Source organism: Brachyistius frenatus, unplaced genomic scaffold (assembly GCF_029030835.1).
Source record: "Brachyistius frenatus isolate BFR_SWC_R1_liver_20210118 unplaced genomic scaffold, ASM2903083v1 Contig_44, whole genome shotgun sequence".
Taxonomy (NCBI): Eukaryota; Metazoa; Chordata; class Actinopteri; family Embiotocidae; genus Brachyistius; species Brachyistius frenatus.
Window position 1 is genome coordinate 134,969 of NW_027210643.1, and position 27,808 is coordinate 162,776.

Sequence of the window (27,808 nt, forward strand, 5' to 3'; positions counted from 1 at the left end):
GACGACACCACAAGCTCTCATCGTCTTTTGATTGATGGTTTAAATATACAATTCAATTTTATTCACTTGTTTACATAGCGCCAAATCACACCACATGTTTAACATAATAAAGTTATTTTAACATTATAGAGGGAAACCTAACAATTTAAGAATTCCCACAAGTGACAGCTGGGGGGAAATAAAACGACCCTTGAACAGGCAGAAAACCTCCCCAGGGCCAAATACCTGAAAAAAAGCACTGCTTTAATGTGAGGAATCGCATTAAGAGACAACAAACAATAAACAAAATATTTAGCTAAAAGATGGGGGGAAAGCTGGGGAAGCTAAAGGCATTAGGAAAACTGTTATTAATATCAATAATGGTTTATAACTATAAAGTAATAATGTTTGATATAGATAGCTAAATCTAACAGATAAATGTCTGACATTGCGAGCTAAAAGGATTGGAACAATGGTTAAAATGGTAAAAATAATGGATAATTGATAGCTAAAAGTACTTATCAAATTGTTGATAAGGATAGATAAAATTAACCTATTAATGGTTGGTTTAAGTAACTAACAGCAACAGATAAACATTTCAAACAGGTAGATCAAAGTATTGGAAACTGTTAAAAAGGTAAAAAATTTAAACTGTTAAAACAGTGTAACTAATCTACATTGTATAATAGTTCATATAGATAGCTAAATGTGACATACAGTATATACTTCAATTCTGAACTTGTATACAGCATTGCAGATTATTATTAAATGCAGCACCTTATTGCCACAATATTACGAATAGCGTTGGGAGTACAAATGATGTCCTCATGGAAGCTAGCATAGATACAGATAACAAATGTGTTCTCCGTGTATTTAATTAATTTAATTAATGACCAACATTGAGCTCGATGGCAACAAGTAATAATCCTTTGCAACATCCCATGGGTGAATCTACATGCAGTTTATATTGTTTTAAGGTTGCGACAGACCTTTCACACAACATCCTTTGGTCACCTCCTGCCTCAGCTGGACTAAACTGCTGTAACTTCTGGCATCGTGTATATCTGCACTGCTACCTTGGCCATATTTTCATCTTAAACATGACAAGTTCTGCCAACAATAACCTCATGTTCCTATTATATTCAGATTTTTTTCCTGACAGATTAATGCGACCCACTTTTATTGTCGCAGCTGCTTTATTAAACTCCTTGCAGCTCTGCACAATTCTTATTATATAATCACATTATTGTCAAACTGTTATCACTATGATGTCTTGCATGTAGTGTATAATTTGATGAATTAAAAAATTGCTATAAAGCGGCACATCGAGCTTGACAATACATCACCAGCTCCTTCCACAGCGGTAACGATACATCAAACATGGAGCAACTGCTCTCTGTAGGTTGAAGCTGCTCTTCATGTACGGGTGTCAAAGAAAATGTTGCCATTGGGAGTGTCGCCCTTTTCATGAAAATGGTCCGCAGAACTAATGTCATATATCTTTGTATTCCCTGCAGGATGGCCGTGTGTCCTTCATCGGACACCAGCTGGGCGGTGTGTCCTTCTCGCCGAACAGCCGCGACCAGCAGGTCAAGTTCGCCCGCGCCGTCCAGATCACCTACTACCTCCGTAACCACGGACCCAAGGTGCAGGATGCCATCGCAGAGCGTTGGGAGAACGAGTTCTGCGCTCTGGTCAGCCGGCTGTCCACTGCCGAGGTGCCGCATGTGCCCGACCAGCTGCACATCCAGTCGCTCACCTCCTTCAGCCTGTGGCGTGACTTCCACCAGACGGGCGTGCTGGCCAAGGGGGAGGTGCTGGTCAGCCTGGTGCTAGTGCTCCTGGCCGCCACCATCTCCAGTTCCATGCGGGACTGCCTGAGGGGGAAACCCTTCCTGGGCCTCCTGGGTGTGATGACCATCTGCATCGCCAACGTGACCGCTGCAGGGATCTTCTTCATATCGGACGGGAAGTTCAACTCCACACTGCTGGGGATCCCATTCTTCGCCATGGGTAAGTGTATGGCAGAATTGTAATGGGATTTTTCTTGGATGGGTTGCCAGCAGTTCATTGAAGCTTGTGCTACAGAACACAAGAGTAGCATGTGTTTGTGTGTGAGCTCTGCATTTTTGCAACACATTCTTTCGTTAAGCAGTTTTTTGGTGTTTTTTTTCCTGGAGATTTTGGGCATTTAAAACCCATTAAATTGTTGGGTAGATATTGATTCGACCTTCAAGCGATGCTATCATTGTACTGAATTTGATAATAAACTATCTCACATTATACCTAACACGGGAGGCAACACTGAATGGATGCTATGGGATTCTTTTGCGATTCACCATGAAGCCAAATTCATATTTCACACTTTCATCATTTGATTCTTTGCAGAAACAACTATTCAAGAAGCACATAATAGGAATGGGTGCGTTATCATGAACTGATAAACTGACTTGGAAAGTTACAAAGCAAACGAAAGTATACTGTCCAAACAAGAATTACTGCCCTGCGGTTGTATGTTAACCAGTCAAGTGGCAGTTTACACCCAGGCTCATCCAGACGTAGTGAAGACTTTGAAGGGATCCGTATGTGTTTACAAGCTGATTCTAAGATAACACCAAGCTGTAGCCATGACGGTGCTACAAATTCAAAAACATGGACATGTCACACACACCTTCAACCCACAGCACAGAAGAGCTACACAATAATCACAGTTTCAAGGTAGATGCCCAAGATGAGTGTCACCAATTCAGTATCCAACTAGAGGTGAAATGAGGTCACAATCTTCCAATACTGTTCCTGAGTCATGGCATCGCCTTTATAAGAATGGGACAAACGTGAGGTCTCAATGAACTTGACCTTAGGACATCTTTGAGTCCATGTGAACATCTGTGAAACATTTTAAGATATCCCTCACAAAAGAGTTGAGATATCTAATTAATGAGAACAGGACGGATGTACATCCTGAAAACATGATCCGTCTGGCAATGGCTATCACTGGAGCTGTGGCATAAAAGAGGTCACTCTTCCTTACGTTTCCTAAGAACGTGGTTCTTTTAAGGAAACATATCTGAATTTACAGAATGAATGTTTTATTTCTCAACATAAACACCTAAAAATGACTTGTTAACTGTATATGATAAACTCTGCATGTATTAAAAAACCCAAATTCTTAGAAACAGGTACAAAGCACCAAACCTCAGTAGTTTCCAATGGTTGCTATAGGTTAACTATGAAGGTTGAAATACAGAAAAAACTGTACCGAAAAAACACTAAACCTTTTTCAGGTTTCTGAGAAAAAAAATAAACCAATGAAAATCCTCAGACATGCTAACGACATTTGACTCTGCACTAAGAACTAATCCTTTATAAATAAATCAGCAATGTGATATATTGTATTTTCTCTATCTCCCATTCTGCACGCTCTGTTATCGTCACTCCCTTCCCCTTCTCCGCTCTCCCTTCTCTTCCTCTCTTTACCTCTTCAGCTATACCTTGTTCATTTACTCTACAGTATATCTTGCATTTCCTTCCTATGCACTCCCAAGGTCACCGGATCCCTGGGGCTTTGGTACAGCTCCGCTGCAGGCTTGCTGACATAACTTAAGTTTAAGTAAGAGTCAGGAACAGGAGGCTAGATCAGCTCCGTCTGACCTAGAGGCAGGGGAGGAGGAAGAGGAGAGGGCTGGAGGCGTGATGGGGTGGTGAGAGACGCTAAGAAGCAAAGTCAAGGAGAAAAGAGAAAAGAGAAAAACATATGTGATGTATTGGAAAGAAAAAAAGGGAGGGAGCATAGGAAGAGTCTGGCCTGGGCTTTGAACTGAGATAGATAACGTGGTAAAGGAGAGGGGAAGATGGAGAGGAAGACACATAGAGAGGGAGGAGGTGGAAAAGACTTGATTAAGTCTGTAATTTCATGTGACAGGACCTCAAAGACAGCAGATGTCCACCCTCCTCTTCGGAGGTCCTGGCTGAGACACACGCCTATCACTATATCAACGCCACATCAGGGCAGACACTAGGAACTGAAATAGAAACTGATACCCAATCTGTCATGGCAGTGTAGCGCCCCCTGCTGAGACATATTACCACTGCTTAGATGTTGTTGTTTTTTTTTTTTCTAACTGAATTGACGCTTTAGGTTGAATAGAATTATGAGTTGAAATCTTTAATATATGATTTAATCATTTTGGTTTTGTTTATAAGGATTTTAAAAACCATCAACAGCAGAGAAAAAACATGTTTCGGCTTCAACACATTGTGTGACATTCAAAACTCAAAATAAAACCCCCACACACAAAATGGTGCTTAACTGAATCATAAAATGTGTGTATTTGTGATAATGAAATATGTGGTCGAGATGAAAAAAAAAAGTAGGAATTCTGCAATCTAAAAATACTCCATTTCAAGTAAAAGGTACATATTGTAAATGTCAGCAACATTTGTTCAAAGTATCTCTTAATTCAGATGATTATTGTAAGTCGCTTTGGATAAAAGCGTCAGCTAAATGAGATGTAATGTAATGTATTGATTGCCCCTTGAGTTATGTTTTATATTATTATGTTTTACTACTGAATCAAGACATGCATAAACAACATTATTATTGTAAGTGGTGCAGAGACATGCAGCTCCATGGCGGGACATCTGCAAAAGAAAGAAGAGAAACTACGCGAGTGAGGGAACTGAATGGAGACAACAGATAATAAGCAAAAACTATGGGAGAGAAAAAGATGGTGAGGTATGAGTCAGTTAAAGAGTCTCCTGTTTTTAGCCTGCGTCTGGTTTGTTAAAGAACAAATAAGGTTGTGTGTGTGTTGAGTTTAGTATTATGCCTGACAATGCCACATATAACGATGGCAAACAGATCCTTGCTCATTAGTTTTTGTTCTAATGCTGTGTTCAAATGGCGTCATATTTACCGTGTAGCCTATACAAGAATAGTCTAAATCAATTCACAAAGCCAGAACTTGAAATTTTCTATAAGCCTCAAATTGACGAGTTGTGAAGTGTTTGCTGACGTTTACGGAAATGGCAGAGGCCAAAGAAATGTGTTTGTCGTTTGATGATAAGCTAATGTATTGCAATTTTAGACATATAGAGTTTGTCTTCATAACTTAAATAATAACCTACATCTGAGGAAAATGTTGATCTTCCCAACGGCCAACTTTTCCCTCTGTGCCATTGTAAACTACCTTGTGGATACATATTATTGTTGGCTATACTGCCCTATTTACGTTAACCAGCTTAACCAAGTTAATGTGATGCTAACTTAAGCTGGTCTTTAATTCAGTTGAATTTAAACCAAACATCTAAAATTGTTATATAGTGATACTGCAGTAATACGTATTAAGTAATATGTAGTTCAAAAGAGTTTTATTTTACAGTGAGTTTAAACTTTTATATGTTTTGTCCTGCAAATGAGTTAGCCTGCAGCTACCTGTATTTGGCAGCTTAATGCTAACAAACATCTTCCCAGATGCAGAAGTACACAGCCACTCCTGTGCCTGGTTCTGCTCAGTCCCATGATTCATCTGTGATGGTGATACACCGTAGACCTAATTATGTGATCTAAATATAGTCCCACGGCTTCTTAGTTGGTCCAGGCTCCTGTCATCTCCTCTATGGAGACTGCAACAACACTTGGGATCTGTGTATAGAATTATTATCTTCACAGAATACTATTCTAGTGGTTGAGATTTTGTCTTGTCTTTGTGTGCCCCCTGTGTTTGGACTCTACCTCAGGGAGGTGCCAGAGTCTGAAATGTCTGCTGTAGTACTAGCTGCGATGTTAAGATCCAACTATAATCACAAATAGTCATCCCTTTTTGCAATCAAAAATAATATCTGAGAAAAGTACAGTATTGTACATATTTATCATATAAGTTTACTTTTCTCTCTCATTGGGCTGAGAGAATGGTGCTGGAAGTGTAAACGAGTTCTCCATCATCTCAATGCACAAATAAGGCTTTAACCAGAAAACCAGAAGGGTATTAACTACATTGTTTAGGGTACTGCGTTTTCTTATAGGTGACTTACATTGGAGGTATGTAAATTAAGCTGTTGTGAAAAAGAAACCATGGCACTGGACATACAGTACATGTAACCACTTGCAATTACCAACCCAGCTATATGTTGTTGCATGCTTCGTATGGTCACGCAAAACCTGTATCTTGGTCTTGAATAGTGTTGTAAAAGCTATGGGAACTATTTTTATTAATATAAATATATAGCCTACAGTATACAGTAAAACAGTGTGGCAGATGTTTGCATTAATCTTCAAATATGTCTAGTAATCTGAAACTTAATTTTAATCTGTATTAATCAATAATTTGGGCAGCAGAGCATGATACGATCATATCATTATAATAACCTGCCACTAGTCACCAATTAAATAAAATTCATTATTGGAAATTCCTGATCAGTATTAATGTTGCTGGGAATTATTGTGGGAAATGTGTTATACATACTTTCCACATCTACAGAGTATTTGGTCATGAAAACTGGTTTGAAGTCGTGGAAATCAATTGGCCAATGTTTATGAACCCGGTCCATGTGAGAAGAAATCCCCAGAAAGTTGAAAAAAAAATGCACAAGTAGTGGGAGTTGCCAGGAGCAGACTGGGCCTCATCACTGGGAAGTGAAAGAGGTTTGGAATAACCACAACATCCAGCCATTTCTTTCTTTCTTCGCCGACTGGGTCGTGGCGGTAAAGCGGCCAAATGAAAGCCACTCCTGAATAAAAGCCAAAAATCTCTCAATCCATCTGATGGGATGGAAATTGATAACTGACCCACAGTAAAGGCAGAGTTCTATGTGTGGTGAGGTACCACTCATCACTGGGAGATGTTGGGATTGTGCAGTCATGCTATGAGGAAACTGCAGGCAGGATTATAAAACTGGTCAGGATGTAAGGGATGATGACTGAGAGCCAAATAAAAACTACATAAAACCCTAACCATGGCAATATTTTATATATATATATATATATATATATAACTATATGCAGGTCGCAAGTATTTCCCCCTTTACTTTCAACAGTAATGTGGGTTTTGTGCCAGATCATTTTGAACAGGGAACTGAGCCGAGCAGCAAAGCTTTCAATGTACCAATCGATCTATGTTCCAACTTTCACCCACGGTCATGAATTACAGTAATCACTGATAACCTTCGTTGGGTAGCTGGGCTTACACTTAATGAAAGGGTGAGGAGCTCAGATCTCAGACACTGGTGTGGAGTTGTTACCCCCATACATTGAAAGGAACCAGTTGCTTCCATTGGAGGTGTTCTAAGCACGGAACTAGAGTCTAAGATAGACTCAGAACACAGTGCATAGTTTATATCTTATCTGGCATTGGAACACCTTGACACCCCCCAACCCCCAAAAAGAGCTGGAGTTACTGGATGAGGGGACGGATGGACTACCTTTCTTATCGTGCTGCTACAGTGAACTGTGGGTGATTGGCACAACATGGATGGACAGTTAAATCAAGAGCTGTGTCATCAGAAAATAAATAATTGACTAGCAAGTGCTGAGGTTGCACGTGCAGCCCAATTGAACTTCACATACAGTAAATGTAGCACTCAAAGAGCAAACAACGTTTTTATGATATTGGTGGTCATGTGTAGCATGTATGATCCTGTGGCTTTGAGCAAAGATAACGTTGCCAAAGTAAGTAGGCACAATTCATACTGGCAGAGTAGACTGGATTCGGTGGTAAAGGAACGATGTTGGTGGTCATGAATAGGAGGGATGGGACGAGTACTGAGCTGAAATGAGTGTGCACTAGCTTTTGACGAGTTTGAGTGTCATCCGAGTAAATGTGTCAATATCCATGCTGTTGAAGGAATCAACAGATGCTAGCTAGGTGCACACAGCTACACACAGAGACCTGCCTCCTGCTGACAGTCTGCCGCTCTCTCTGCTGAGACACAGTCGCTGAGACACGCTCTGTCAGTGTCCAGCGTCTACAGGAAATAATAACAACTGGTTAATCTCTGGCATCGGCTCGTTTCAATCAGGTTCGTCTGAAATATCTTCAGCCGAGAACTTTGCTTTTACCGGACAAGTCGCAAGTTAGAGCTTGTGACTCTGCTTCTGCCGGTTTATTCTCCGTCTTTGACTCGCTCCTACCTCGTTAAGATATATTCACTGAGCTGACCGCCCTCAGTCAGAATATAATGTAATTCTGAATGCATATTTCAATGTACGCATAAATCATCCAGCTTCCCACCATCAGTTTACGTAATAAAATAATAAAACCAGGCTAACGATCTACCCCCTCCTCCACACACACACACACACACACACACACACACACACACACACACACACACACACACACACACACACACACACACACACACACACACACACACACACACACACACACACACACACACACATAGTATTTGCTGAACAAAATACAAAGTATTGTTTATATGACCAGCTGGATATTTCTTTTCACTATAAAAAAGAAAAACGTGTTTATGTAAATAGTTCTCCTACTCTTATGATCAAAAACACTTCTCTGAAGCTCAATTCTGGGGTTGTTCTGTAATAGTTTTCTAATAAATAATACATTTAGCAATTTCTGATCAATCCATATCAATTTCAGGTTTAAATCAACAACGTCTGGTTACTCCCCACCCACTTCCGGATTAAGCCCCGCCCCATCCGAGTACGGCTACGGATACAGATCATTTAGTTAGTTTAACAGATACAGACACGTGATAATGGTGTACTCGCTCGCCCCTATCGAATAGCAGGTATGATGTTGTGGCTTTGAGCATGCATTAACAAAGTATGTAGGCACAAGTCATACTAGGTTAGATGTAAGAGCAGGGGGTGGAGGTGTGAGTATTGAGGGGAGTAGGTTCTGGGACACCAGGACTACTGTTGAGTCTTCCAAAGAACTCGACAAAAACACCTGTGAAGGGAGGTGCCCATTTGAGAATCCAAGTGAAATACTGCACCACTCTCATGTTGTTGCTAAGGCTTTTATATTGGTGGTTTATCCTTTGGTGCACGATAATAGCATGCATACGTGTTAGATATTGAGTCAGTTGACCCTTGCAGTGTTGTTCTGCAATAATTTGGCACCTTGTGTATTGTAAAACCCCCAAACTTTTTTCAACATTGTGACCACTCTTATTAAACCCAAGTACTTCAAGAAGCTGTATTTGGCTCGTTAAGTGTTAAGCTTCAAAACCTCCCCTTATCCGTAGTAACACTAATCCATTATTCTCTCTTAAGAATCTAACTAATGTCGTATCTCTGGCCTTTGAATCATGTCAAGGAAGCAGCTCTGCACGGGGCAGGTACCGCCACATATCTTTGGGCCTTTCTTTAATATGGAGCAGCTTTTCCTCCTGTGTCTCTCCCTTGCCTCTATCTGCCTTGTCATCTGTGAGGTGGCCAATTACTGCTGAGCTGAGCTTGTCACTTCCTTCTCTCCCTGGATATGTGATGGCTTTTAGAAGTGTAAAAACGGCCAGGGAGAGGGGGAGAGGAAAGAAAGCAGAGCCGGACTCATGAAACACATATACTGGGATGTTGCAAAGGAAGTGGTGAATGCCTGTCTGCCTTTGAATATACTGGCTATGAAGTCAGTTTATTGACCTTCCAGAACTCTGTTTTATTTACAACTGTACATCCCACTGAAACATGATGGTGCTCTACACTAATATGCTGTAATCCTATCTCTTTTTTCTTCAGCCAAGTTTGAATCACAGATATTAATTATTACAAATTTATACCCTCATAAACAAAGAGAGCATGGGTGTTTTCTCTTTGGTCAAAAAATAAAATGCTCCCCAGCAACATCAGTCACAAACTTTATTATTTTCATAATCTGAGTAGTAATTTAATTTTAGCATGAAATAATATATAATGGAGGCACACTGCGAGGTAATATCCCCACCTGAGATTGTAGTAATTTAGGCTTCAATTTAAATTTTTAACCTTAATGACACATACAATAACTGTGGTAAATATTCTCAGAACAATTAAGATCCACCCACATGTTCTTAAGTTTTGTTGTAAGGACTTTACCATTTTAAGTGCACGGAAATAACTTGTGTTGTGATTTGGCGCTATATGAATAAAATTGTATTAAAACAAAATTGAATCGTATAGCTATTCCTAGATCTTAAATTACGCTCACTGAAGATAGGATAAAATATAAAGTTGTTGGAGTACCTACAAGTAGACTTTGCATAGCAGAAGTCTGTTTGCAGTGGGAGGGCTGGTAACATGAACACTTTGTTGTTGGCCCCAATTCAAAATCTAAAACAAAAATCCTTTTTTGATACTTTAAAATGTCTTTTTAAATGTATTAGTATTCAAAATTACATTGATGCTTATGCTGTAGTGATTGGAGTTGTGGAGATGTGGTATCAATGTCCCGGCTCCTGCCCGGCCCAAATATGGGCTTTCCCGCCTTGAACTTTATGTTGCCCCTGCCGCCGCCTTGACAGTCTGGGACTAAAACCCCCAGATCCCTCAGAATATGTTAGTAAGGTTCAAGGTTAATTTATTTGTCAATCCGACCATATCCAGATTAATACAGTGGAATGAGGTTAAATTTCTCCGGACCAGGGTGCAAAGATAATTATCAAAAAAATCCCTGAACACACAATTAAAATGTGTACCTACAAACACAAGTAAAACATACCTAACACGCAGAATTAAAAGAGAATAGCAGAACAGCAGAAACCAGCTGAAAAGCTAAAAAGTGCATCAAGTAATCAACAAAAATTTTAAACCAAAAAACAGTAAAAGTTGCCATCCCAGTCGTCTAGTTTAAGTCAGTGTAAAGTGATGTTTTCATAAAACATTCTCTCCTTCTTGCGCTCGGCCACATCAATCTGAGCCCGTTATGTTCTTGTCAGTGCTGCTGCATTATTAACAAGCAATTTTTTTTTTTTTTTTCATTCGTCCCTTGATGTTTTTTTTGGACTGATATTTTCATCTCCTGCCAGGGCAAGATAGATAGTGACACTCAACATTCACAGCCAGCCATGAGCCGTGGTCATCTCTGCTGACGTTGAAAAGCTTTGTGGGAATTCCTGCCTGTTTCTGAGGGCTGTAAAACCAATGATCGATCAGTGGACGTGGTTGCCGTGAGTGGCTCTGGATTGATGGTGGGATGACAGTTTAAGGGTTGTAATTAAGGCCTGCAAAGAGGAATCATAAACCCGGTATATACATCAATTAATAGAGCTCTATTACGATGCGGCCCTATCAGGGAAAATAATGCTAGGTCCTATTCCCAGTATCATGTTCTAGTACTGATTTTATTTAGCTTCTTCACTCCTTTACAAATTCAGTATTCAGTATCTCTGCACTGCTGAGACACATGGCACAGATAAATTTGCAATTTGCAGTATTTGGAGTACAAGAAGCCTGCATGTTTCTTGCAGGTAAAGCTTAATGCGATGGCAGTAAGGAAAAGTCACAGCGTAATCAAAGTAGACCACAATGAAACTAACACAATTTGTAACTACGGCATCTAGCCGTGTTGTCACGTTTATAATTTTCGTATAGTGCAGGTGTTTGAGCAATAGGCATGGCATTTGATATCATTTTATCTAATCTGAATGTAGTTCCAAATGCACTTGTCATTTTTTTTTTTTTTACAGTTTGTTTGTACAACCTTGTGTGTAAAGTTTTGCTGTGTAAAATTAAAAAAAATTGAACATAAGGCAGAATGTAATAATTTGCAAATCATATGAACCCGCAAAATTAAAAAGGACATAATATCAAACATTGAACCTGACAAATGTTACTGTTTTATGGAAAATATATTCTTAATTTGAATTTGATGCCAGCAACTTTTAACAGCACTCTGTAAACATTTGGGAACTGAGGGAATCAGTTACTGGGGTTTTGAAAGTGAAATGCTTTCCCAATCTTGTTTAATATAGGATTTCAGCTTCTCAACAGTTTAGGGTCTCCTTTGTTCTAATTTTTGTTTTATGATGTGCCAAAATGGGTGACAGGTCTGCTCTGTAGGCAGGCCAGTTTAGCACCCAGACTCTTCTTACTATCGAATAGTGCTGCTGTAATATGTGCAACAAAACAATTTGGCATTGTTTTGCTGAAATTAGCAAGACCTTCCCTGGAAAAGATGTTGGCTCAATGGCAGCATATGTTGCTCCAAAACCTGTATAGATTGTTCAGCAATAATGGTTCCTCCCTAGATGTACCAAGATACCCATGCCAAGTACACTAATTAACCCTCCTACCATCACCGAGGCTGGCTTTTGAACTGTGAGCTGGTAATAGGCTGGATTGTCCCGCTCTTCTTCAGCCCCGAAGGATTGGACTGATTTCCAATTTTTTTTTCAAATTTAAATTAATTACACCACAAGACAGTTTTACACTTTGTGTCATTGCATTTTAAATGGGTCAGGATACAAGTATACAGAATTGCATTTGTTTTCAATGGAGTTTTTAACTGAAGGCCTGGAGATCACAGCTATCCAATATTGGTTTTCAGTCCATTGTGTAGAGATTTCTCCAGATTCTCTAACTTTTTGCCAGAGTTTATGTACAGTCTGTGATGAAGTGCCTAAATCGCTTGTAATTTTAAATTGATGAATGTTAAAAGCAATCTAAAAGTAACATCGAAAAAGGGGGGAAGATGGGGAGAGTCTGCCTCTGAGATGCTCTTTTTTATACCCAATCATTGTTACTGACCTGTTATGGATTAACTTAATTTGTTGTGTTCCACGTGTTTTTTTTTTTTTTAGCAGTACAAACCATTTCCACTCTTTATTGCCCCTGTACCAAAAATGTTTAAACATGTTGCTGGCATCAAATTCAAATGAGCATATATTTTTCAAAAAATGATAACATTTCTTAGTTTCAGCATTTGATACGTTTTCTTTATTTTCTTTTTGATTCATTTTATACAGTGTCCCAACTATTTTGAAAATGGGGTTTTACTTTCCAGATATAACTGGATATTTAAGAATCTACCTTCTTCCAGACATGATGATCATACAATTAGTCATTTTAATTGTGATTTAAGGACCAACAAGCATGATCCTGACACTAATCGAAATTGTGGTATTTAATGAATGTAAGCCATTGACATTATGCTGTACTCTATGGTTATGGGGGTGTCACCACATATTTGATCATTGCTCCGAGACATTCATGTATTAACCCTGTCCTGACTCATTTTTCATCATTTGTTCTTAATTGATCGGTTGCATGATTGTTGGAGAAGGTAAAGTAAAAATAATGATAAAAATCAAATTAATTCTACTCGACAGTTAAATACATGGTTGATGTTTTTTTATGCATCATGCCCTCCCTGAAGCTAACCCTGTTGTTGTTCTGCTACAAGTCACAGAATCTGGCACGATGTAACATCAACAGGCCGAGCAGTCGTCTGTATCAAAAGTTCTTACTTTAACATGTTGGATAGTAGATGTTTAACAATGGACTTGTTCCCCCCTTTGTAATGAGTACCTTTCCTTAATTACCACATTTTGTAGTTGAAAGAAACAATAGAAATAGAGAACATGAATGAAATATTCAATCTAGGATTAGCTGTCCAAAGATCCCAACAAATCCTAGTATTCCATCAATATAGGCAGTAAAATGGATCGGAACCCATCACTAGGAAGCTTCTTTTTTTTTTTTTTTTTTTTTAATTTATGACAAACGTTAGATAAAGAGGCTCCAATCTTATATATTCCAGAAATACTTAAAGTAAATGTGTTTTGTTTCTGGCTCTCACTGTATCATTACTGATTTGATAATTGTAAATGTTGAAAAGATACAAGGATGCCTTTTGTTGCTCGACATAAATACAAAATATATACTGTATTTTATGAAAAAAAACTGTCAATTGAGGGGTCAGGTTTCTGCCACTGAACAGTAACTGGGATGACTGAGAACTGCTACAATATTCTGAATCAAATTTGATAAACTGTTTGAAAGCACAATGCCTCACAATTCAAACAGTGTAAGCCATTAATACCACAGCAGCAATAGTTCTTTAATTTGTAAGAACCTTCTCTGTCATCTATAGGAGTGCATAGTTGTTGAATCACTGTGTGCTGTGCTCTTTTTTTTACCATAAGAGTTACACAAACTAAATGTTTCTTTGCTTTTAGTCATTTTTAGTGAAAAAGGGGGCAGATGCCCATCCCATTTGTTGTGAGCACTCTCCTGCAAGAATAGCATTTTGCAGTTGTGTCGTCGACTTCAGAATATTTAACGGATTTGTCCCAAACCCGTCTCAACCTAATCCCTTTTGGTCTTTTGTGAAGATGATTTAAATTAAGAATTAACTCTTTAAAATCACATCATAACAAGTATACAAGGCGACTCACTTGCAAGCTGACGAGAATCAAATACAGAATCTCAGACCTACTGAGAACCCATTCAGGTCCCGTCTGGTTTAAGTAGCATCATTGTAATTGTACAGAAAAAACAAAACAAAACAACATTTTCTTCCTCTACATTATTTAGTGAATTGTGTCTCCCCCCAACTCTCCATCCACCCATCCAATCAAAAGAGGGCCAAAGTTTTGACTGTTTCTTCCCAAGCTTCAGACGTTTCCTTTGATCACACTTTATTCCTTAACTCATCCATCTTTAGAAAATCTTAAGATGAACACAAATTCCCTGCAGAGGTGCTGATTCCAGCATCCGCCACACAAATAAGTAGACACACCAGATAATCTGCTTCACAGCCTCATTGTCATCCCTTTTGCGTTACAGGAGAGTCACGTGTATTCCCAACCACCACACTGCTACCTATCTCGACTCAGATTACCCAGCTCTGTTGTTTGTATGTGAGCATGTGTGTCTTCTCCCATGCTTGAAAATACAGTGCATGGGAAAGAATTTGTGTGGTCAGACTCAGGGTGTCTGAATGGCTGGAATAAATGAAAGGCCTTGAACACGTGTGTTCGTGTGTGCGCAGCGATATACACGTGCCGTATAGATGTTCGTGGTCATGACAAACAAGCAGGCAGGTGAGAGATACGAGTAGACACATGCAGCATCGCCTCATATACCGTCATACTCTTCAAAGAGATTGGTGCATCTCAGAGCTAATGCTGCTGACATATTTAAATTCAGAGCAGAGTATAATATATGGTTTAACTTAGATTTACACCTGCATGCAGAAAAAATATGAGAGAATTCTAATCAACACTCGGGGTAACCTGAGTTTCTCATCACATATCCCTCAAACATATTACATGAGATTAATAAGGTAGCTGTATGATTCCTCATTGATGTGTTATGGGGTTTAATTGGGATTTGATGCTGCTGCTGGAGGCTTCTGGTCTGTATTTTGCTAGATCAGCATCCTCATGTTTGGGCTTTAGAGTAGAAGAGAGATGATATGGAGGTACTTTTGTGTCTTTTTTACGCAAGTATAAAAATAGTTTTGGGAAGTTATTTCTCACACTAGGTTTGTAAGAAAAAAAAATCTAAGAACTGAAAATTACATTTTTTGGAGTCCAAACAAATTCTCGCAAAATCTTTTGTTGGTTGGGTTGGATGTGATGGGCAACCAGCACTAGTCTCTGGTAAGCTTAAAAAAAATAAAATGATGTCTACATCAATCATTTTAAATGTTTGCTTAAAGGTTTGTTTTCAAGACCAACAAGTAAACACAGAAATTAGCTGCCTCAAAAAGTCATTTGGTAAACTGCAGACTTGTCGGTTGACTTTGTCACCTTGCAAATTCACAGGTAGAAGAGATAAAATGGTTTGTGTATGCTCTGTTCCGTCAAAGAAAACAATATACACATGAACCTTTAATGGCTGCATGATGAAGAGACTACAGGTTTTGCAAGTTACTCTGCAGCTGGCAAAATGACTGTTCTAGGCAGCTATTTTCCATGTTTACTGTCAGTTCAATTTGAAAATAAAATTGTATTCATACAAAAATCACATCTTTGAAAAACTCCAGGGAGTTTGCCCGAGGCGCCATAATATACACTTTTGTGCATGTCGTCGTTTATGAGAATCTCTTCAACGGAGGTGGAGAGTGCAAAGTCAGGATGAAACAGAGCCGCATAGCCTTTAGGTTCAATACGCTAGATAGATATATACAGACAGAGATTTGTTTTCAAACCAACAAATCATGATTGAATGATACGTGCACTGTTTTAATAATTTACAATTCCCAATAAAGTAAAACAGTAATTGATGAGAACATGCCCAATTGTGTTACCTTCTTTATTTCAGCCTCTCATTAGCGCTGCCAATTGTTTGAATGTGTGAATGTTGACTGGGAGGAGAGGTACTTGTACCGATGAGAGTCGATGAGCAGGTGTGTATAGGAGGGGGTAATCCATTTTTAATGGAACCTTCAGCAGGAAGTGGGGTCTCAAACGGGCCCCTCTTAACAGCTCTAAATATAGCATCAAAGAGCTGTGAGGTCTTTCATTTTTAATGGATCAATAAAAAAAGGTAAAAGTTTTGTGAACCGTGTTTTTCCTTTGACTGTGTTTTAGTCTTTTATGGTATTTTTGTGCACTGGAAGTCAGAAATTGCTTGTGAAGCTGTTTGCATCAAAGATGAGAGAATGACAGCAATGTTTTTCTGTTATGTTATTCCAGAAGTCGTGTTGACAGATGTAGGTTTTCTGTGACAGTCACGGCAAATAATAATCACTTGGGGAAAATTTCAAAACATTAAAAGGCATTTGATCAGATCAGAGGCTGAATCTAATGAGAAATGGTCCCTGCACTCTCTTTACTGTTATGATGTGGCAGAGGCACTGCAAAACACTTTCTTCTTCAGTTTAAGCATCCTCGAGCCTTTTTTCCACCACATTCCATTCTTTATTCAGAATTTTGTTGAAAACCATAAGACCTCTGCAAAAACTCAATAAACTGCTGTTCAGCAAAAAAAACTGACACTTACATGTATTATTACAAATCAGGATCTCCAGTGATTTAATTAACTTTCTGATGTAACAGACCTTTGTGCGAGAGTCAACAGGAAAACACAGAAACATGATTCTGCACAGACGCTTGACTTCAACATATTTGACATAGATACAGTATATGATAGTATGTGAGATTAAATATATCCACGTATGGAATTGGCAGCAGTGGCTCTGTACAAAGAGTTTGTTTCTTGCATATTTCTACTTATTTGAAGTGGATCCTTGAAAAGTGTTATAGCTTAGGTGAAATTATAGAGGTGTTTAGATCTTAGCATGATGCTACCATACACTTCAACATCAAGGAGAATAGCACACCGTCACTGTTACAAGTTTAATTAAGACAGATTCTACCTGTTCCTTACTAAGGAGTGTCTAATCATTAACACCTAATCTGAAACCCCTGACTCTACCTTTACAGATTTAAAAGGCAAGATAAATCTAGGGAATCATAATTTTTCCCATGCGATTGATCTGTCTTTTTTTTAATTTATTTTTTTTAATAATTATTACTTACCAAAATACTGCAGATTTAATGTCTAAAACACGTAGCTGTTTTCTTATTAAAATATGTTGAAAAAGTCAAACATTTCAATTGGTAGTAAGCAGAAGTATTTTTATTTTACATGGCTGTGTTTAATAAGTCTACACACACAAATGCCGACAGCTCACTCACCTAAAAATAAATTTAATCATGCAGCCTAGTTCTAACACTGCTCCTCTTCAACAGACAGTGAAGCTGCCTTATTAGATTGTTATAACATTAAATCCATGCCGCTGGAGAAAGGCAAAGGAAGACTTAAACATACAGTATGAACACTGTAGTGTGACATGACACTGGCACTTTTATTGTAACTACATCATCCATGTACCTAATAATAAAGTATGATCTTTTGAAAGATATATTTGCTGCAGAAAAGCAGTAGCAACATACTTTGCAGGCTTTCTTCTAGAGGGAGAGGGATTGAAAAATGCAAATGACCAGATTTGTTGCTTCACACCTCAGGGCAATTCCAGAAAATGTGTTTCAAGCCCTGCCAGACTCCTACTCAAATTCCCGGATAATGTTGCCGCTGATTTGTAGTATCGTAGCTCTAAACCCTTCAGCATTCACCCCCCTACTAAAAAAGAATAAAAGCATGGAAGCATTTTGTTTGTTGGACTCTGACAGTGAAAACAGTGCACAGCACATAGCAATTAAACAAGTCTATATAGAGGATAAAAAAAAGGTAAGAAACAGCCATTTTGCTGTGTATGCACTTAATACAATATTATGATACGGTGATTGGTGCTGTGGTATCTTAACCGTAAGGTTTTGTGTTTTCAAACAATTTATAATTTGTCAAATTAGATAAAAATATGGCAAATTGTCACCCGACCTGTATTCAGTTCAGTAAGTTTTCTGTTATGTTATATTATGATACAGGTTTAACCAAGTGAAATGACATTGGTTTTGCAACATGTTACAACAAATCAGATAGTCAGACAAGATAAAAGATAATTCTTCTGTTAAATTGTTTTCATTTAAATTTTTTGCCGTGTAAGTGTTTCAGCTTTAGGAATGGCAATCTCTCAACCAACTGGGTTGGTTGGTCGGCCATTTTGGTCATGACTTAAAGTTTTAGGAGGGATTGAAATCATGTTTGAGACATTCATGGTCCTCGGATAATCAAGCCTACTGGCTAGAGTGATTCCTTGACAGTTGATATTTGTGCTTCCAATTAAAGTATCTTAACTCCATAAACCCAAGACAAGTTTTGGGACTTTTTCCCTGAAGAACTGGAAGGCTCTATGAACACAAAAGACACTTTGAAGAATGATGAAATGTAATCAGCCTCTCTTGAAAATGTTTTGCTTCCATCTAATCAAAATGGTAAATCAGCGGGTAAAGAAAATCCAGTAAGAAAAATGACCGTAACTTATGAAACACCAAAACCTGCAACTGCAGTAAATATTTTACTGAAAATATGAATTTTCTGCACTGCAAGTCCCTCATCTTCTACATTACTGATTTGTAATTGATAAAATTATTTATGAGTAAATTACTAAATATTAGTTATTAAAACCCCTACAATGATGACTTTGATGAGGCTATGCCTTTTCTCCAGTTTTTTTTTTTTTTTTTAATTTATGGACAGGTTGCTGTGAAATTTGGTACACTTTTTACCTGGCTCTAATCTAACTCCCATTTTGGTGAAGGACACACCACCACTTACTATTGTTGGGTATGGACTTAACTCTAACTCTGTGGGTTAAAACATACCTAGAAAAACACATATCTTTCCTACAAAATACCCAAACCAATTTTGGCAGAAAATTTGAAAGTTATGCCGGAGCCTTTTTTTTGTAGTAAGAAGCTCAATGAGAAAACAGTTTTTCAGCACCTTTAAATGTGATTCAACGGCAAAGAAGAATGAGTTCCTGAGCTTGTTAGTTTTCATTAGCTGCAGTTGAATGCTTTGCCTGAGAGCAATAAGTAAGTCTCACCCTGCAGACTGGATAATGATACTGTCTTTCAGGATTCATTACTTCTGTATGTAGCCTCATTGCAGCAGGGTGAAGCTCACCTCCAGCTAAAACAGTGTATAGTAAACAGCTGCAATTAGCCATGTAGGTGGCGCTGTGGAATTGGAAAAATATCCCTTGTGTTTGCAGAAACAATATTGGACTTTATGTGAAGAGTTATCGCCCAAATATTGATTTGGATATTAACATTTTGTTTTGGGCTCCCCATTTTTCATCCTCACTTTCACTCCCCTCATCTATTTGTATTAAGCTTGGATCACTCTCCTGCGGCGAGACCTCCCCCTCGTGTCATTGACTCCTCTGTCATCTCCACCTGTGTGACAAGCTGGCCCGCTTAACAGTCATCCCGATTGGGAAAATCCATGGGGGCGGGAGTGTCTGACATGCTCTACTGCCATGTGATGATATCTTCTGGGGGTGTCCGCGCCCCAGAAGTTATAGAGCAGTAATTTAGTATAATGACTTAGTGGCTTTTTGATGTGGGACAGAGGAGGAGAGAGGGGCATTTGGAGCCGTGGTCTCCGTCATAGGAAGCCTGTGTTTAGACTGTGAGACTGCCCCTCCCACACCCCCGCCTACTCTTCTCTGAAGAAAATAGCCTGCTGGACAGTCGGTGACAAACTGCCCTCTTACAATCCAGTCAGGGTTGTACCTGCATCTGGGAGAGGCTTGATAGGAAACACGACATGCCTCTTCATCCTTTCCTCCTGAGCTATATCATCTCATCTTTCTCACTGTCCTTATACATCACTGAATCCTGACTCACTGCTACAGTGATTGGCAGATAGCACAAGCTTCCCCCCAGTAGACAGAAGAGTGGACAGGTGAGTCAGTAAAAAGGTAGAGAGTACATATAACCGTTGAAGCTGCTGTCTCAGTGCAAAGGTTAATCAAATGTTGTCAGGAAAAACTAACAAATGTCACTTCAAGCCAAACCAGCATTTTGTCCCAGAGATTGACCTGAACAGAACAGCCAGTGCTGTAGCAAAGAGTTTACAAATACTGAGGTCATAAGTCTAAATGCCTGCTATGGCCAGAATAAAGTGCATAACAATAGTCCGGCATGGTGGAGTTAAAAACATGCATGACCTCATCCAGATTGTGACCTGATGTTGGAGATACGCTTCAGCTGGGTAAAACAAGACTGCATTATTTTTGTGACCTGAGCATCACATCAGCGCTCAGTCAAAAAAATTACACCATTACATGCTCCCCATTTAGACAAAGCGCCCAGACTAGACTTTAATACTTTTAACATCTCAGATCTCAGGTACTGAACAGGAGTAGTTCTAATTCTGTTTAATTTACAGTCATTAAAAGATTGTGGAGGACCAAACCCACCCACCTTAGATACTGTTGCTATGTCTGTCACGCTTTCTCAAGCTATTATTAACTCCTTGAGTTGGCAGGAAAATGTGTCTCTGGCTGAATTTTTACCATCTCCAGCAGAATTGTTGGAAAATGAGATGCAATTTACAACTCCGAAGGCAAAAACTCAACATCTTTATCAGCTGATTATTCTTGTAGAAGACATGGAAATTAAGGGCTTGCATTGTCTTTCTGTGGGTGGGTATCCCTTGTATTAAAGTACATTATTATATGAACAGATGGATGAATTGACCGGATGTAATTCTGGTATAACATTCCAAAATCAGAAACACTAATGTTACCCAAAACTCAGTGACAGCAGTTACCAACTAGTGTTGTACCAGATCCCATTAACTCAACCTGTCAATCCAGACTCAGGTGTTTTATAACATCAACCTGTAGTTCCATACATACTTATAATATAGTTAACTGATGATATGCAAACACTTTGTTTAATGCAATGCTAAGTTACTGCTGTAACTAACAAGTTAACCAGGCATGCTAATACGTCAATGACTGCACAGTGTATTATATTGTGTCTTCAGAGGCAGCATGAATGCTAGAGGATAACAAAGGACCTGGGATTGACCCCTGTAGTACACCATGAAAGAGATGTGAGGAGGTGGTTTTTATTCAAATTTGTGTTAATGTTTTAATCTGTGGAGCCAAATTCCTTACTTGTGCTAAAACACACAAATTCCCAGAAAAAAGGGCTAGAAAAAATATTCATGCTGTCATGCTCATGTCATCGTCAAGCGACACTGAGGAAACAGCCAAACCATAAAACTTAAAAAGCCAGTTTTGATGGTTTTGACAGGCTCAAATTGCTGTTAAGAGGCGCTTATTATCCAGACACAATCCCGAGTCAGTACACTCAGCTGTTCACAGATATTACACGCGGACAGCTGCGGTCCATCACTGCAGCTGCCAAGAAGTATGTTATACCACCTGCAGACTCATATATATAGAGGGAAAGGGGAGGTGAAAGAAGGCAGATTTGTTTATTTTGTTGTTGCTCTGTGTGTGCTTGCTCAAGAGTGTGTTTGTGTGTGGGTGTGCGTGTGTGTGGGTGGGTGAAGATGGCGAGAGCAACAGCAAATAAAATTGCGGTTTTCCCTGCAGACTCGCATTCATGGCAGTAAGGTTCTAAGATGTAAGTCATACTGTGTGTGCCATCGTGTAGGTCGTCACTGTGAAACTGGTTTCGTTTTGTCACTGTAATGTTCGTGGCTAACGGCAATGCAATCTGTCGCTCTGCCTCTTGTGTTACCTCACCCCCACTCTTCCTTTGTCAGCCATTCCTATCAACATTCACAGAGGCCCATGTTCAAATTTTGACTTTCAGATTTGGATATATGAGTGCTCAGACAGTGAAAGAATTGTTGGTCTCCTCCAAAGCTGATTAGCATTGAATGGAGGTCTTGCTTCCCTCCACAGCAATCTTCTCCCTCCTGCTTTTTTCACTTTCTCGTTGATTAAAGTTCCTGCACCGTCCACCCTGACCAGGCTTCTTTGGTTGTATTTCTTATTATGGCCACTGAATGAAAGTCTAAACTCCTGGAGTGGTTGAACCAGCTCCATAAATCCTTTCTTACGTTTTTGTTTCATTTCTAAGTTTAGTCAGTACAAGCTAGTTTCCAAATAGTAATTTACCAAATAACATGAAACCTTTGTTACACTGTTAAAGGCAATTAACCGTGTAACGATATACACATCAATGTAGAATTACAAGCTACAACATAGCTACATTTTAGAAGGGAAAATAATTATATAATTATGGTTATAAATTGTATTGTACTTAACTGCCACTATGTAGAAAAATGTGCCTTACTCAGATAAATTACCAATTGAGTTTAGATAATTGAGATTTTCCATCACTTGTGTAACACAATTTAAGTGACATTTTGTAAGTTGAGTTCTATTGTTATTTTTGTGAATATTATAGTATTATAAATCTTTTTAATTTACATTGTTACTAAACTGCACTTTAGTCAAATGTCACTTAGAGTATGTCCGCCATGCTCTATAATTTGATATATTTTACTCCTTACTCTAAATGGGCAATTGATGTTAGCTTTGTCATGTAGCTAAATTAGCCATATACCTATCAGTTAGCTGGTTTAAATATTTAGCAATGAATTGATACATAGGAACAAATTTATGTGGCGTGACTTGTATGAATCTAGCGAAGCGTTAATATTTACTCAGTTAGGACTTTTGTTGTAACTAGTCTGAGCTTTCAAACAGCGGATGTGACAGGTTTGAGGAAGTCAGAGTAGCATTCCAAGAATATAGGATACCTTCCAAGAATCATACTTTTTATGGTTTCAAACACAAAGCTGAACTGTTGTCTTTGTAAATAAGTTTTACTGTGTTTCATTTTTACATAAGTAGAGGGGGTGGGATCGTTTGTGTATACAGGATGAGATCCTTGGTTCAGTACACCCTTTGATCCAAAGAGTTATTGTCTGAAAAGTTAATCTCTGGATCAGTTTTGTCCGGTGACAATTCTGATAAAGTTAATTTCAACAAAGTGTCCTCTTGGACAGAATGGTGGTATACTGTATATGTGTGCATTTTAAAAGCCTAAATTTCACTGGTGGCTTTAGTGGTTCATTTTTGTTTAATATAGATATGTTGCACTTGTCATAACGGACATACTTTAAATTTGATCCTATAATAATGTGATTTACAGTTTATACAAGGCAAAGTTTTGCAATTACGCATAACTACATATATTTTTGTTTTTAAAAGACAAAAACATATGCATTTATTTTGTTTCCCTGCATACCAAACAGCAAAGTTTGTGTACTATGGAGTCAGTAGTAATTATGAAGTTTAGAATGAATGGGGAATATAGAATTATGCAAACTCAAGTCTAATATTTTAATTTGAGATATATTATGTTATTGTTATTGGTGTGAAAAGTTGGCATCATTGTTAAACAGTGTTTGTGTCTCACCAGATATACTGTATCTTTCTACAACTGTATTATCTTTTTTTAATAATATGTATATATTTCTACCGCTTAGCTCATTTAGCTTATTGTCACGTGGCTGTTGCAGGACGCAAATATGTAGTGAGAACAAGTCTCTAGGTTAGAACAAGTTTGTATGGTGCAAATTATTTAAATCAAGTGATGCACTGATTTCTTCTTTGGAAACATTAGGTTAAGTTGGAAAAAATATTCAACAATCTGCTAAACCATGCGCATAAAGGCGGGGGCTTTATTTCCCAAAGATTTGTATGTAGTGATGTCACTCTTATTACAATAGTCCTTATTTAGGGAAATATGTCAGAAAGCAACATTTTGGCATTCACTTAACATGAAGATATGCAATCTTCTCTCTCTGCTGCTCAGTTCAAAACATGTTTGCCCAATGGAGCATCTATCTTTGTTTGGCATGGGTGTGAATACATATCACCCCAGTGTTCATGTCGCTGTTTTTGATTTGTTTTTTTCCTTGCACTCTTTCAATTCCCTCTCATCCCTTCTGATTGAGATTCTTCTCACTCTGGAGCCACAAGACAAAGGTAGTTTCACAGGGAAACATGACAGGTGTACATTCTCCCTGGTATTTGCCAGTGCTGAAATGAGTTCAGCTCTTACTAGAGAGCAGACTTCATCAACACACTACCACAAATACTGCCTCTGTGTTTCTGAAGTGTGATCTGTTTAGAGGGTCTTACATTACATTGGTATGCTGTTAGATTGATATATCAAACAGATATATTCATTTCTTACATCTGTTGGTATCAGATCATTTCCATTTTGGCATGAAACACAAAACATGAACATTCAGACAACAACATCCAGAGATCAGGTTGCAAACTTCTTTCTGCTGTTGTTGCTTCTCTGGTTTATATGTATTGTTTTACTTGCGTGTTTTTGTACTGATTTGGATTGATAAGTTGACTTTGTGTTGTGTGTGTAAATTTTAAACGTCTGGGCTTAGAAAAAGGAATTCAAATGTTTCATATTTGGGTTCAGGAAGCATGACATTTGTCATGGCAACGTGACATTTTGTAGACTATACAACAGATTTAATGTCCACACCAGGGCTGGGCGGATGGACAACGGCATCATTCATTGTCAATGGCTGACAATTTTTCTTACAATCCAACAGTGAGGTGTGCCTAAATGTGTGTGCAGACATTCCCCTATGTACAAATACTCTAAACATGTTTTCTGACCTCCTCTGAATGTAGAATTATTGGATTGAAGCAAATTACCACACAGCTCAGAGTTTTGGGGTATTTTTAGTGTCATAAGTCAATGTAAAATCACCTCTGGGGACAGTGCTTTGGTTCAGCAGACAGAGAGAGAGACATAGAGCTGGTCGTGACTTGGAATGTGTTTGACAGGCAGCAGCCAGCAGCTGAGCTGCAGCCCAGGCGAACAGGCTATGTTAAGCTAGCAGAGTGAGTGAGTGGGCAAGCAAGAGTGAGGGAGCAGCAGTGTCACTGCAATCAGGGATATTATTGCAGCCTTACTTTGAATTAACATAAGTTTGTATTGAAAACAAGATGTGATGTATGCTACTATGGAGGAAGCTTCTTTAAGGTCATACTCTAGTGAAACATATAGAAATCCATCTAGAAGGCAGTAAAAAAAACCTGCATGCTTTGAAAAGTGTTAGCAGTAATATACAGTATGTATAATTGAATAAGAGGGTTAAATATGTCAAAAAATGGATGCAGCCTTTAACATCATTCTAACAGCATAGCATGTCATTTTATTTTACTATTCAATTACAGTGAGGTGCCAGACATTTGTATCACATCTGTGCATCTTTATCAAATACATTTTTGCTATGTTTATTTATTTTTTTATTTAGCCCACAAACTTTTTCTGTATTTGCAGAAAATAGATCGACAACCTTTTTTTAAACCAATAAATGGTCCATTACTGGTTCCAGTTTATTAAATGTGAGCCTATGTTGCTCTTCTCCATTCAAAGTATTTGTAAATTGAGAATCTTTTTTGATTCGATTGTTGATTGTACAAAAACAGGAATTTGAAGAAACATTGCCAGTCTTTGGGAGGTTTTAAACTTTATTTCTGTATCAGCTGCCATTAGTCATTTAAATTCCCAGGATGTCCTGGTGGCCAAGTGTCCAGTCCTCTTGTCATCTCTGGTTTTGTTCCAAACAGGGTAGCCTGACTCGTCCCAACTATTGAGACGATAAAATGTTCACTGTGATTATAGTCTGGAAACCTTGTTCGCATGAAAGTTTTCTCAGCCTTTCTGAAGGGGGGACCAATCAGCAACCAGTGGGGATGACTAAGAGCGATAACTTTGAAGTCAAGTGTTTGTTTCTAAATATAGTTTCAACAGTGTCGGCAGTGGTTGCCATTTGGTTAAAGGCTGCTACACCCATTAGGTTGCAACAACTGGCTACAATCCATGGTGGAGTGTAGCCAGACCTATATCATCATGCTTTGAATTTGGGTCTGGTAATATCACGCTTCAGCAAGGGGCTCTTTCAAAAAATTTGCAATAACTACAAGCATATATAACAAATGGTGCATCCTGCTTTACAAAATAATTGGACGTTGCAAATTGAAAATTAATTTGAAAGACCCACAGTCCTCTTGCATGCTGTTGAGTAAGTTGTTATTACTTTTGATGAGTAATAAATATAATCTTAAAAAAATCAACATGCTAACTGATAATAATTGCTAATGTCTTTTTAAATGTTTTACTGAACCTGAAAGCTGTGGTGGAGGAAGTATTCAAATCATTTAGGAATGCCACCATGTTAAAAAAAAAAAGAAGAAGCCTGCAGCATTTCACTGTTGAAGATGGTTGAGGTGAAACTTAATAGTAACTATTTTGTACACAGCTGCAACTGATGATTACTTTCATCATGATCTATTCTGCTGATTATTTTCTAAATTAAACTGATACAAATTATTAATTGATAATATAGTTTTATAGTTTTTGTCGCAGTCGTTCTTGGCTAAAGCAAAAGAATAGCAAACCGATAGAACTAAGCAATAAAATGTAATTATCAAAATAGTTGCAAGGGAAAGCAAATATATATGTATACAGTAAAGCATACCTCAAATTTGCATTCAATTACAGTAACCTACTATAGTAAATATACATAATTCTATTCGACCCCTGAAAGTACAAAATATCAAAGGCCTTTATTCATACAAATACAGTTACATCAATTTTGTACAGCAAGCGAAATTGAATGTAGCCCAGGTTAAAAATTGATAAACAAAAGTGCTAGTTTCCGCAGTTATGAAAATATCTTCGTTTATCTGTTCTTTCTTAGTGGTGTTAGTACTGATGCTAACCAGGGACACTTTACCAGATGGGATCATTGTTATTATCCTCCTCCACCTGCCAGCAATCAATCAATCAAGTCTAGAAAATGACATGCTATTTAACATCCTATTTGGTAACTGGTGAAGGTAAACGCATGTGAACACCCCTGGTTTTTGCAGTATTACATCAGGGGTGTGAATTATTCTCTCTCTCCACACCGTCTAAACCAACTGACACTAACTAATTGACTTGCAGCACAGCTTAATAAAACTAAAAGCAGGAAGAGACATCTAGCCGACTCATTACATAGGCCTAATCCTTTATAGTTAATTAACTTTTTTCCTCTTGTGTCAAACAGGGGGAAATGGATAATACTGTCAAAGGTAGAAATCTCCCTCACGTCCCTGTCCACCTGCTCGATTGGAAAGGAATATTGTAAAACTGATGTTTGAACAGAAACATACAGATATTTCAGTACCAATGTTCTCTGGTACTGAAATATTTACATAGTGGAGGAACATTAAATTGATTCAAGGGTTCAGAAATTCATAACACATTGACTCGTGGCAACCTGGCTCAAGCATTTAACAAATAAATGAACAGTGTGCGTGGGTGGGAGGATGTTCCAATGATGGTGGTTTTGCGCTATGGCTTTGAATGTTGTGTATTCATGTCTATATTTTTGACTGGTGAAAATCCCACAAATTTGACTCGCATGAATGGTGCTGCTGGA

General features: G+C 38.3%; 1 protein-coding gene across 1 annotated transcript in view; it reads left to right on the plus strand.

Moving 5' to 3' along the window:
- The window catches only part of ptchd4 (patched domain containing 4), a 46,431-nt gene that overhangs the window by 9,210 nt on the left and 9,413 nt on the right, over positions 1-27,808 (plus strand). The window contains exon 2 of the mRNA XM_069703063.1: positions 1,497-1,992. Within this exon, the coding sequence (XP_069559164.1) occupies positions 1,497-1,992 (496 nt within the window). The remainder of the gene's footprint in view (positions 1-1,496; positions 1,993-27,808) is intronic.